The sequence below is a fragment of the Vitis riparia genome, chromosome 8 (assembly GCF_004353265.1).
Source record: "Vitis riparia cultivar Riparia Gloire de Montpellier isolate 1030 chromosome 8, EGFV_Vit.rip_1.0, whole genome shotgun sequence".
Taxonomy (NCBI): Eukaryota; Viridiplantae; Streptophyta; class Magnoliopsida; order Vitales; family Vitaceae; genus Vitis; species Vitis riparia.
The window spans coordinates 14,117,783-14,130,257 of record NC_048438.1 but is presented as its reverse complement, the minus strand read 5'-3'; the positions used below and the strand labels follow the sequence as shown (position 1 = coordinate 14,130,257).

The 12,475-nt window shown below is 34.2% G+C and overlaps 1 protein-coding gene across 2 annotated transcripts; it reads left to right on the top strand.

Moving 5' to 3' along the window:
- Positions 1 to 4,185: 4,185 nt before the first annotated feature.
- On the top strand, positions 4,186 to 10,332 carry LOC117920282 (WRKY transcription factor 44). Of its 2 annotated transcripts, none has more exons than XM_034837715.1 (7): positions 4,186 to 4,430; positions 4,695 to 4,762; positions 6,842 to 7,316; positions 7,397 to 7,528; positions 7,770 to 8,509; positions 8,796 to 8,954; positions 9,832 to 10,332. In XM_034837715.1, the coding sequence occupies exons 3-7, from the start codon at positions 7,098 to 7,100 to the stop codon at positions 10,016 to 10,018; spliced, it is 1,437 nt and encodes a 478-aa protein (XP_034693606.1). In that variant the 5' UTR covers positions 4,186 to 4,430; positions 4,695 to 4,762; positions 6,842 to 7,097; the 3' UTR covers positions 10,019 to 10,332. The 2 variants fall into 2 exon arrangements, with proteins under 2 accessions (XP_034693606.1, XP_034693607.1); XM_034837716.1 differs by lacking the exon at positions 4,186 to 4,430 and adding an exon at positions 4,481 to 4,588.
- The last annotated feature ends 2,143 nt before the right edge of the window (positions 10,333 to 12,475 follow it).

Here is a 12,475-nt window from a genome sequence, read left to right as displayed (position 1 = left end):
AATTTGAACTTTAATAAAAAAAATCATTTTTTTAAATGAATCGAAACTTTGTAAATAAATATATTGAAGTCAATAATTTTAAATAGTTAATATTTAAAAAATAATTAAATATTTTTATTTGATCAATTTAATAAATCAAATTAGTGTAGGCTTGTTCCGGGTATCTTCTCAATAAATAACTTAATCCCAATAATGTAAACTCAATTTTCATCATTAGACTTTAAATGAATCAATCACTTATCTTTTATTTTTTTATTTCATTTTCTCTTTACAGATAAACAACGATTCTAACTTTTTTTTTTTCAATCAATTTATTTACGATAAAAACAAATCTCGTTCATCTTCAAATAAACATGAAAAATATGGATTTATAATTACAAATAAAAAATATTTTTAAAACATATTTAAAAAAAGTAAATGATAAGTTAAAAGCATTCTAAATTTTCAAACAATTTTTTATTTTATAAAATATTATATAATAATTTTTCAAAACATATTACCAAAATAAGGTCATTCGTTCAAACTGTGGGGTTTTGATTTTAAACATCAACTTTTATATGTTTCAACTACTTTTAAGCTTCAATTGTCCGTCATGATCCCTCCTCGGTCAAGACGAGCTCGAGCCATTGTCACCGTTTCATCTAACCACGTACACGCCGAATGCATGCCATCCGACGGCTCCTTTTTCCTTTTTCCATTTTGTTTTTCCTTAAGATTGCAGGTAGCCACAATAATGCGTTGCAGACCCACTACCGTCGTCCCTTCCAACTTTATTAAACCATACGTTCCGGCTCTGATCACGACTGATCAATTTTGACAAACATAAGATTCGTAAGAATGATATGATGACGGCTGTTCTTTTCTCAGTAAATCATACTCGCTTTGACAATTGAAGAGGAGGCAAACAAAAGATCATCATGATACATATCTTAGTCATGCCCTGCTTTGTGATCATCACAAATTCCATGGCATTCAAAAAGGAATGTCAGGGCCTGTTTGGATATTTTGTTGAAATTATCTCATTGCATACATCCTTAAAATTCACACGGAAGAGACCTTTGGTCTAATTCTGCGACTCATCACTTGATAACAAATAATTAAAGAAATGTAATGAAAGTAATCATTATTGATTTCTGAATGCCTGCAGTATCTACTTCGCCACCTTTCCTGGTGCCAATATCTGTACTCCTATATTATGTTTCCTGTTGGACTCTTATTAATTTATCTTTTCTAGAGAAGAGTAAGATACGTTTGAGGGTCCAAAGCACAAGGGCGACACGCTACGTTTCATAAAATATTTGTTCAGAACCAGTTGATTGCAGTCTAAGAGTTTTAATATAAAAATAATTAGTCAAAATTGATGAAATACTTTTCATATTTGTGAATTTATCTTTTCTTATATCTTTGTTTAAAAATTAATTTTTTTTACATAAATACCCTTAATTATTTCAAGTATTTATAATATATTTTAAAATAAAATATAATTTTAAAAAAATGACATTTTTACCAAGAGATAAAAAAAATAAAGGGTTAGATTCCAAAATTGAATTTTTAATGACTCTTTTAATAATAATAATAATAATATTTTTTTTTATTATGAAAAGTTAATTAAAATTTAAATATTTTTAACTTATTTAATTTTTATATAAAGGAGATAACTAAGTGAAGTGAATTCAAAAAAATGAATTTTAAAGAACCAAGTATTAAATAAGAAAGTTATGAATGAATTTTTAAAGAAAAGTTTTCTTGCTACTATTGTAAATAATATAAAAATTCATTTTTCACTTATTTTATTTTAATTTTTTACTAGAAAACCTTGAAATTACTTTGAAAAAATATTTTAATTTAAATAATCTTTCAAGTTTTATTCTTATCATTTTTCTAAGGATATCTGGTAGGTAGGAAGGAAAAAGAATTTAATATTTTTTTTTCTTGGAATGGAGAGTTAAGAAAATCTTATTGATTATAACTTTCTTCGTAGCCACGAGAAAAGTATTAATAATAATAATAAAAAAAAAAAACTTGAATGGTATGCGGCCTCTATCACCCTGAAAGGATGATCTTATAATTTTTTATATGTGAAGATACTATCAAAGAGAAAAAAAAAATAGCTCGAATGGTACTTGTCTATATCTAAAATAAATAGAAAAATAAAAAAACAAAAGATTCCGAATGGCTACAGTGTATTGCATGGCCACCACAAAAGAGAAGTCAATGATCTCAAGCATTATCCTTGAAGAAAAGGATGCGATCATAATCCACTAAAAGAAAGGCCTAAAAAAAATTATAATGATTTAATATATATGGCCAAACAAAACCTTATAATAATAATAATATCCGTTACATTAAAATATCATATATTATTTCATTTCCCTAAAAAAATATATAAATTTATTTTTATTTTTTATTATCATCTTCAAACAATATCTTATTTATTTTTTTAAATTTTAATATAAAAAATAAAAAAAAATGTTTAAGAAAAACATTCAAAAAATAATTTTTAAAATATTTTTATTAAAAATGTGTTTATATGGTGAAGATAAGTTTATATTATATAGTCTCATAAATTTTTTCTTTTATTCTGGAATGTATAATTATTTAAATTGTAATTCAATCGTTTATGTCAAAAAAAAAAGAAAGAACAAAATCAGAGTAGGAGTGAATGGGCACGTGCGATGGAGAGGGGCAACTACCAGTCTACCAGTCACAGACGTGGAGAAAGAATGTCAGTTCGGGGGCTGGGGAGGTGGCACCCCCCCCACGTGTCCATATCTGCCCAACTAACTTTCCCAAAGTCCCACCCTCAACTAATCCGATCGCTTCGCCTCTTATCTTCCCACCTTTAATTCATTCTTTATTATTATAATCATATTCATTTATTGCGCCTCTAGCATGCTGACAAGTGACAACTGAATATCAAATGTCTAGCTCTTGGGCAATGCTTTGAATGTGGGTGTGGCTTGACCGGGGCGATGCATGCAGATACACGCCCATGGTCCATGGATACGCAGTCATGATAGCCGACAACATCTTATCATCTATGGAGATTGGAGGCTTTTGAAATCACCTTCACTTCCCTTTTACCCTGACATTTCGCTTCAAAGTCAATATCTGAGATCATTGCCTTCCATTTCAATTTAAACACTGGCGCTATTCTTCATTATACACATTACAAATGGTAGGACCATGCCCATATATATGTATTGATTTGGACCTTTGCGCAAAGCCCGTAGCTTCATAGATTAAGGCAAACAATGGTTGAAATAATGAGAAGAATTTCCAACACAAGAGCTCATATTTTTGAAATGTGGCTTGTAAGTATCGTCCAAAACAAATCGTTAATCACATCTCGATTCACCTCCTATCCTCGTTTGACCGTAGTTTTTAATCACGTTCTAAAATATATGCTGAAGGGGGTAGCTTGAGAAAAATTCAAGCCTCGTGATTTCAACTACAGACGAGCTTCTATGTATATTTTTATATGTAAAGACTATGTAGCGTTACATTCTTTACTTTTTATTTTTTGGAATCTATGAAAAGTTAAAATAATATGCTATGGTTGGGGCCAGTTAAAAGGAATGTAATAAATATATTTAAATGTAATTAAAATCACATTAATTTTGTATCAATCAAGCCATAAATGCGTAACAAATCGTTTGGCTGTTTGGCTAGCGAGAAAATTGACGCTTTCGAAAACACCACCTTTGACGCAAGGGTTGTTACCATCGTCTTTAATGTTTCAAACCTAACAAGGCCTCCGGAGAGATCTAGGCTTCGTGGCATGACTCTTTTGCCCCTCTAACTTCTTGCTCCCGTCATTTTGTCAGGGGTAAAACAGTCCCTTCTCCCCCCTGACCGATGGGTCGCATATCACAGCATCGGGGGGCCTCACCCATTGGTTGCGCGTTAATATTGCTTCAACCAATGACATACCACCACATGGTGCATGACAGTCTGCTGTCACTAACAGTGGCAGACTGCCCAATAGCGCCTCGGGTGCCCTCCACTCGCTCTCTTCAGTTTTTTAAAAGATTTAATCACCCCAAAGAAAAATGGGAAAAAAGAAAAAAAGAAAAGAAAGGAGAAGAGCGAGATATCAGATAGTCAAAGAGAAGCAGAGACAGTTAGTTGGCCGTACAGTTGGGGGAAGGGGGGATTAGCTCCCTTCAGAGTCCAAACAACCAACCACTCTCCTCCAGAAACCCTCATTACTAAATCCAAAACCCGAAAACCGATTCATAATAACAAAAATTATTCAAAGCCACCCGTTCTCTTTTTCAGCATTGCACCAAATTATCCTCCTTTTTCTTGTTTTTCTTCTGCACAGCTTTTCAAAGTGCAAACTGCCTCTCATTTTGTGTTGCAGAACCTTCCTCTCTCTCTCTCTCTCTCTCTCTCTCTCTCTCTTTCCCTCTCTAGAAACCCGGAAGGTAATTTTCAAAGCCTCAGAAACTTAGGTCTTAGTAAAACTAGTTGAAAACTCTTTTTCTCTATCTGGGTTGTGCTTATCTTCAAAAATCACAAGCTTTATGCATTTCTTGCAATAATCATGTCGTGTGTGGTGTACCTTGGTTTTCAACTGGTTAAGGTTTCTCTGTTTCTGGGGTCCAGTCCCTTGTGTCATTTTCCTTCTGTTTTTTAATATTAAAATTTATATTTATTTTTCTTATTAAAGTTTTGGTTCTGTAATGCAGGTAGAGCTGAATGGTAGAATGAGATTTCAGTCAAGCTAAACAGTTTCTTTGGTTGTTTGCTAAGTCTGGTGAGTTTCTATTTCGTTGTCTTCCTTTGATTTTAATTTTTGTACATGAATGTTGTTTTTTACTCTATATATGATTTTTGTGTTTGTGATTTATGATTATGTGGTTTTTAGGGTTTGCAATTTTTTTCCTAGCCTTTTCCCTTTTCAGGGTTTGATACTCTTGCATGCGGTATAGTCCTCTGATGTTGCTTTTTTGCATCCTTAAAAAATCGAGCAATATTTTAACCAAAGAAGAGGTTGATGGATGGGGTTCTGAAACCGGATACTGAAGGCTGTATTTTTTTAAAAATTTGATGAGGTTCACTGTCAAGATGTTATGGGTGAAGAATATTGAGAGCAATTGAAAGGAAGGATGGTGCTTTGCAAGAATTGAATTGCATGTGAACATGTGGTTGCAATGTGAAGTTAGTTTGATCCATAGCAGGAAGCAGAGAAACTCGGCTCTGCTCATTGTGCCTGTTGGGTGTGCAATAAAGATGGGTAGCAATTAATTTGAACTTAACACTGCTTGAAGGATTCTTTCAAAGATTGAGAGCGTGGGATGATGGGATTTCTGACAGATTTTTCTTGGGTATTAAACCTCAATGAAAGGTTGAGGGACTAGAACAAGTTAGAAAGGAATCAGAGATTCAAAAGGGGACTCAGAGGCTCTGGCTATGCTTAATCCATCCATCTATTTTCTGCCTTTTCTTTTCCCCTTTTTTCTGAGCGTGGCATGGATTTTGCTAGTTTCTTAACAAGATGTTTTGTAACTGTTGGTTTGTTTCATGGCATGCAACCTGGTTCGTGATAAAACAGGAGTAGACTAGATTCAAATTTTGTGTCTTTAACTTGTTGTTCAACTTTTAGGAATAGGTATATAGGAAAGTAGATCCAGGAAACAGTTCCAGAGTTTTGCCGCTTACTTTGTGTTGAAGGATGAAAAGGATAGATAGTTTTCCAAATTGTAGGAAAACCACTCCCTTTATTTCAGGATGAGCTCGCTTGCTGGATTGTTTTCTTTTTTTCTTACAGTTGTTCAGCCTGTACTAATCTGGTTAGAAAAAAAAAAAAATCTTTTAAGGAAAAAGAACTGAAATGATAAACCAAAGAAGCAAAAGAGTATATATGTTAAAGATTAACCACAATCTAGAAGGTTCACAATCCATCCAATAGAAAGGATGATGATACTGCTTTCTAAACGTTGTAAAATTGAGATGATTATTTTGTTGACTCCTTTTATATTGTCTTAAATACAGAAGGCTATATTTAGCCATTTAGCGCATGAAACCAGCATTCCAAGGTGTAGATCAATCTTTGCAGTCTAGGTGACCAAGAAAAAGCAATCTGGAAGTCATATTTTTCAAATAGAAGATTCAGACAATGCAACTATAATGTTCATAAGACTATATTTGCATTTAATTCCATTTAAAAATTGTATATGTTCCCTTTTCAAGTACCTTTTTTTTTTGTTTGATGGTTTCTGAAGTTGGATATCTTTTAGTTCTGTGATCTTCTTATTATTGACTCCAGAATTGGGACTCATCCATCCTATACTGCAATTATGATAAGAACTTTCTCCTGAGGCTAGCTGAAGGGTGAAAATTTTGGATTTTTCCCATTACTTTTATCACCGGTTTTCCATTTTTCATCTTATAACCATGTTTAGTTCGTTCATGACTGGAAATATGATATGAACTTTCTTCTGAGGCAAGTTATGATATGATATTTTCCATTTTCTATTCTTATAACTTTGTGTAGTTCAAACCTGTGAAGGGTGGTTACCTTGTGATATAAGAACATTGGAGAGGTTGGTACAAGTATGAACTGTGAACATTACTAATTGATATTTGCACTGCTCAAAAAGATAAAATATATGGTTTAGTACTGTAACAGGTTCTATCAGCATGGGTTTGTGTATGATATGTTGGAATAATTAGCTTGTATTAGGAGATACTGATAAGTATCAAGTATAAAATTTGATTTACTTGCCTATAATTATATGCTGCTCCTAGCCAAGATTTTGTTTTAAATATGGTATGCACCTTTTGCTCTTATTCCATTTTGTGCGTCTTCTCTTCTAACACCAGTGTGATGCAGGCTTGTAGAAGTTGATTGCAAGTTTTGAGTAGCTGGAGCCAATGTTAGCAACTGTCACATCCCCAAGCCTCCATTGATTGTCATTCTGTATCAAGCTTTCCCCTGCAGCAACTTTGTAACCTTGTATCTGCTATCCAGAAACGGGAGTCCTAAGCAGTCTGGTTATAAGATGACTGAAGTTTCAAGTTCGTGCATTTTTTTCAGTGGCACATGTTGTTTTAACAAAATTTAGCAGCACTCTATTAATCAATTGAAAATGGAGATTAAAGAGTCTGAGAGGATAGTTGTAGCTAAACCAGTTGCTTCAAGGCCTACCTGTTCCAGTTTTAGGTCTTTCTCTGAGCTCCTTGCAGGTGCCATCAATGCGTCGCCCCCAACCCCATGTCCTGAAACTTCTTTTGCTGCCATTAGACCAAAGACAGTGAGGTTCAAACCCGTGGCAAACCGTGCTCCAATTGGGGTGGTTTCTTCCCAGGTACATCTTAATTCATGGACATATCTTTTATTTTCAAGGAGAGCTTGTCTCTGATCTTTCTGGTGTCCCAACAATTTCAGGCTCAAGTATCTGGAACAGAAGTTTGTAATTCGTCTGATAAGGTTTTAAAATCAGACAGCAAACCCACTGTGGTATACAAGCCCTTGGCAAAGCTTGTATCAAAGACAACTGTTTCTCTGCTAGCAAATCTGGTCAGTATCTATATTTCCTGGCTTTTAGGGTGTAGTATGCACTGTCAATGGATGGTTTCTGTGACTTTATCTAATTTTGTCTGATTTGTCATTTCATCATCCTGTGATCCTATGCAAAACGTGTATGGAAGACTCAAATTTGCATCTGCAAAAACTATCCATGTGCTCAATTGTGAATAATAATAATAATATGTACTCTGCTTAAGATATTAAGATGAGAATCATTTTTCTGTTTGTTCAGGGGAACTCCAATATGAGCCACCAGCAAACACTAGCACAGGTGGAGGCCCGTGTTCAACCTCCAAACCAAGATAGACAACATTCCAGACCTCACCTTAGCTCAAATCTACATCAGACTTTTCCATCTCAAGAAGAAACAGATAGAACAAGCGAGCCCTCTAAGACAGCATCACAGAATCTGGAAGAAGATCAGAAACCTTTGCTTCCCTCAAGCAATGGGGACCGACCTTCCTATGATGGATATAATTGGAGAAAATATGGCCAAAAGCAAGTCAAAGGAAGTGAGTATCCCAGAAGCTACTACAAGTGCACATTCCCAAGTTGTCCTGTGAAGAAGAAGGTAGAAAGATCATTGGATGGGCAGATAGCAGAAATTGTCTACAAAGGTGAGCACAATCATTCAAAACCTCAACCTCCTAAACGCAATTCATCAGGGACACTGGGGCAGGGATTTGTATCTGCTGATGGAACTGGTCAAGATACCAACAACCCAGCATGGGGTACCCACCTGAATGAGAGGAATGAAGGTTCTGAAGGTAGAATTGAGAATCAGAATGAAGTTGGATTATCCACCCATTCAACATATCCAGGCAAAGCTCCACTAAATTATGATTCTGGTACAACTGGAGCATTAAAGGCAGGTGGTGGTACTCCAGATAATTCTTGTGGTCTTAGTGGAGATTGTGAGGAAGGAAGCAAGGGATTGGAGCCAGAGGAAGATGAACCCAGGAGTAAGAGAAGGTACCAAACAAGTGAATTTCAGTACCTTCAAATTCATAGGACTTATTCTAAAAATTAGCACACTTTTGTGTTGCTGTACCTGATGAACTCTTCCAAAGGATTATCTCGATTAGATGCTGTAATTAGTTATGTTTTCTTTTTCCTTTTTATTTTTATCATTTTATATTTGAATGTCATTAAGCTTTTGTGGTGATGCAATCCTTTTATTTTACCACAATGCAGTGCAATTGTTATGAATTTCCCCTATATTCAGATAATTAGTTTTTGTTATTGTTGCTTTCTTCAGGAAAAGTGAGAATCAATCCAGTGAAACAGTCATTGTAGGGGAAGGTGCACAAGAACCACGTATTGTTGTGCAAAATTCTACAGATTCTGAGATCCTGGGTGATGGCTTTCGCTGGAGAAAATATGGGCAGAAGGTTGTGAAGGGAAATTCATATCCCAGGTTGGTGCAAACTTTTTTAAGGTGTTAGACTGAATACTGACAAATCTAATATACTCTTCTTTTTGTCCAAATTCAAAAGTTGAATGGCCTCTCTTAAGATCCTCCTAGGTAAAAGTATTTTTACTCTGAAAATTCTTGGAATATTGCAATTCAAGTACATAGATCAAGACCTGGTGCATGTTGTACTAAAAAAGTTTGTGGAAGAATGCAATTACATGGTTGTTGCTATGACCGATCATTTTTCCATTGAAAATTCCAAGGTTTTCTTGCAACTAATTTCTGCCTATCAAAAATATGAAAAGAAAAAAAAAATCCTATTTTAAAACACGGAAGTTTCTAAAAGCCGCACTCACCTGAACTCAGGGATTCTGAAATAATAGTGACCTCCCTCAAGGTTATTGACCAGCAAACGCTGGCCTTCTTTCCTCAGACTTCTCGTGGAAATAAGTGGAAGCAGTTGACTACTTTTCCACTTATAAGCACATAATCTTTTGCCTAGGTGCAATGTAGTCACTAAAATGTTTTAGTTCCTGAAAGTCAATCATACTTCAAAAACCTTTGGGAATGTTTCTATAATGTTTTATACTATTATTAGATGATAGTGTTACTTCTACTAATATTATAATACTTAGTACTGTTGCTATTATTATTATTATTGTTGTTGTTGTTGTTGTACCCCACCCCATTGGATTCCTTGTTTATATTTATACAAGTTCTATTTCTAAAGATTATGGTGGAATGCAGCCAAAAGTGATGGTTTTAGGGGGCTATTCTTATCATTATTGTATTAATGTTCTTATTATGGGCACCAGAACATGTTTAGATTTCTTTTCCAGAGGCTAGTATAAAGAATTGTGTGGTTTAAATGGTCTTGCAGAAGTTACTATAGATGCACTAGTCTCAAGTGCAATGTGCGCAAGCATGTGGAAAGAGCATCAGAGGACCCAGGGTCATTTATCACAACATACGAGGGAAAACATAACCATGATATGCCAACCAGGAATACAAATGCAGCAACCTCTGAACCAGATATGCAGGCCCATACGAATAAAGAGAAACCATGAACGATAGTGCTGTGGAAATCGATTATCTAACGAAGTATAGTTAAAAAAAAGTCCAGTTGGAACAGAAATCAAACAACCAGAGCTATTCTGACACTGGCCATGACTATTCCACTTTAACATCCTATCTTTTTCCCTGGGAATTTCATATGTGAAGCCTTCTTGATGAAGATAATTTTGTGTGGAATATAATAAGAATTTTCAGATAGGTGGGAGTTATCATCTGTTTTAGCTTTTTCTCCAATTGCTGCTTGCTCTTTAGCTATGAGTACACTTTTATCTTTTCAATTGTTTTCTACTTGATAGAATTAGTAGAATTGCCTTGGATCCTTTAGTTACTGTCGGGTCTCATTTGGACCAACAACAATCGTCCAGCCTGTGATACACTCCACCTGCCAAAGTGCCATCTCAGAGACATCATATGAAACTCCGAAAGGGATCAAGGGCTTCATCTGTTTTTGCCTGATAGCCCCATGATTTGCTGCATTGTCATGCACATTTATATGATTTAAAATCATGTTTTGTCTTCAAAACCAGCTTCATTTTCTTGATTTTCATTTAGCTCCCAAAAAGCTATCCAAACAATAACTGGATATGGTAAACAGATAGCTCTCTCTTGACCTTCTTACGCAAACAAGTAACCAGGCAATTTGAAGATGAAGGCACATGCCTGTGTGCATGTGCAGCTCTTACAAACAAGTAGGCAACTGCAACAAACGGAACATGGTTCCAGATGAAGTCTTTGGAGTGAACACTGCAGGCAAGGGAAGCTCTAAAGAAGCCATAATTTGGAGACAATCTGCCTGGTGTAACAACCTGGCACCAAGGGGTGATTTCACGCTCGCATAGCTCCATCCAGCATTAACAAAATCTTAAAGATTGGCATTCTACTTTCAAGGACAAGCTACATATTTAACTTTTGATCATCACAAGAAGGGGACTATGGAGTATGGAAGCAAAGGAAGTAGCCTCACAGGTGGGGTTTGGAGTAGGTACACTAGTTTTGGACTTGTTCATCCCCATGATACCTCCCTAAAATGGGGGATTGCCTGGGGAAAAGCCAACTTTCTCTCCACTGCAATTGTTGAAAGAATATCTCCAATCACCTACCCACTTTTTAAGCTGAATGGGCTTTTCTAATCTCCTTTTCTGCATCTGCTGGGGGAATCAATTGTTGAAGAAAAATATAGCATTAGTTATAACTTGTAAGGTAAAATGCAGCTTTGATTCATGTTAAATATTTTTCTTTACCTGTGCAAATAGTTGCTGGAATGCATTTGGATATAATAACAAAATAAAGCGTTTGGCTTGCCTGCCCCCCTATTATAGTCAACCATATACGGAATATCATATCCTTTGAGAATCTCCACCACCCCATAAATCCAAATCTCATCATATCATCCAAAAATCCACAAATGATTAGGGTGAAGTTGCTTTGAGGATTTTGGTCTGCTTTTCTAAGTAGATTGCATTTTGCAACGTTTTTGTTGGAAATGTTTTTAATAAAAACGTTTTTTTTAAGTGTTTTTAGAAAATTATTTATCAAATGTTTTTTGTAAATAATATTATTAGTGGTTTCTTAAAAATTTTAAAATATTCATTAAATTTTATAAATAAATAAAAAGTTTTTAAATTAAAAATACTTTCTAAAATCATTATTAAACAAACTGTTATTCTCCCTCTTTTTTAGCATTATAAGTATTAGTGAAATAATATTAATGATGAGATGTTATCTTAATAATAATGATTGAGGATTGAGGGATATTTGATAGTAATTTTAAAATGATAGCAAATCTTTTCTAATGTTTGAGAACACTTCTATTATAAAAATAAGATGCTAAAAGGAAAGTTTTAGGTTTTTGAAGTGATTTTAGACTAACATTCATCATATGTTTTTTTTTCTAAAAATTATTTTGTTTTTGTTATCTAATATATTATAAAAAATATTATAAATTAATTTTATTCTAGAAACTTAATAAGGCTTTTTATTATAATTATAGTGTATTTAACAGTAATTTTAGAAAATATTTTTATGTTTTTTAACACTTAAAAATTTTTATTTTTTAAATATTAGAAACTCAAATAAATGTTGTTGAATATAGAGTAATCGGGTATAATTATTATTATTATTATTATTAACAGGAAAGAGGAAATATGCGGAACATCTTATACATCAATATTCTATGTGAGTCTCATCTGGTAAACTGAAAAGATCTAATCTGGGCCTTTCATTTGATAATCTCTTTATTTTGGATTTTGATCCTCTGATATTGACGGATCTTGTGAAAAAAAGGGAGTCCTAACATAGCGTCTGGTACATGAACATGTACCTCATTATTTCCTCAATGAAGTCGACAGCCGACTAATTAATAAGTCGGTAAAAACCGAACAACAACGCAGAAGGGCAATCCGACATCCCACTAAGTCAACTGAAGATTCCTTCCGGAATGGTTCATTTAT

Bases quoted from the DNA above. Each gene is read 5' to 3' on its own strand.
- LOC117920282 (XM_034837715.1), top strand. From the start codon at position 7,098: ATGGAGATTAAAGAGTCTGAGAGGATAGTTGTAGCTAAACCAGTTGCT. The intron at 7,529-7,769 runs GTCAGTATCTAT...CTGTTTGTTCAG, and splicing joins TTTCTCTGCTAGCAAATCTG to GGGAACTCCAATATGAGCCA. The intron at 8,955-9,831 runs GTTGGTGCAAAC...ATGGTCTTGCAG, and splicing joins AAGGGAAATTCATATCCCAG to AAGTTACTATAGATGCACTA.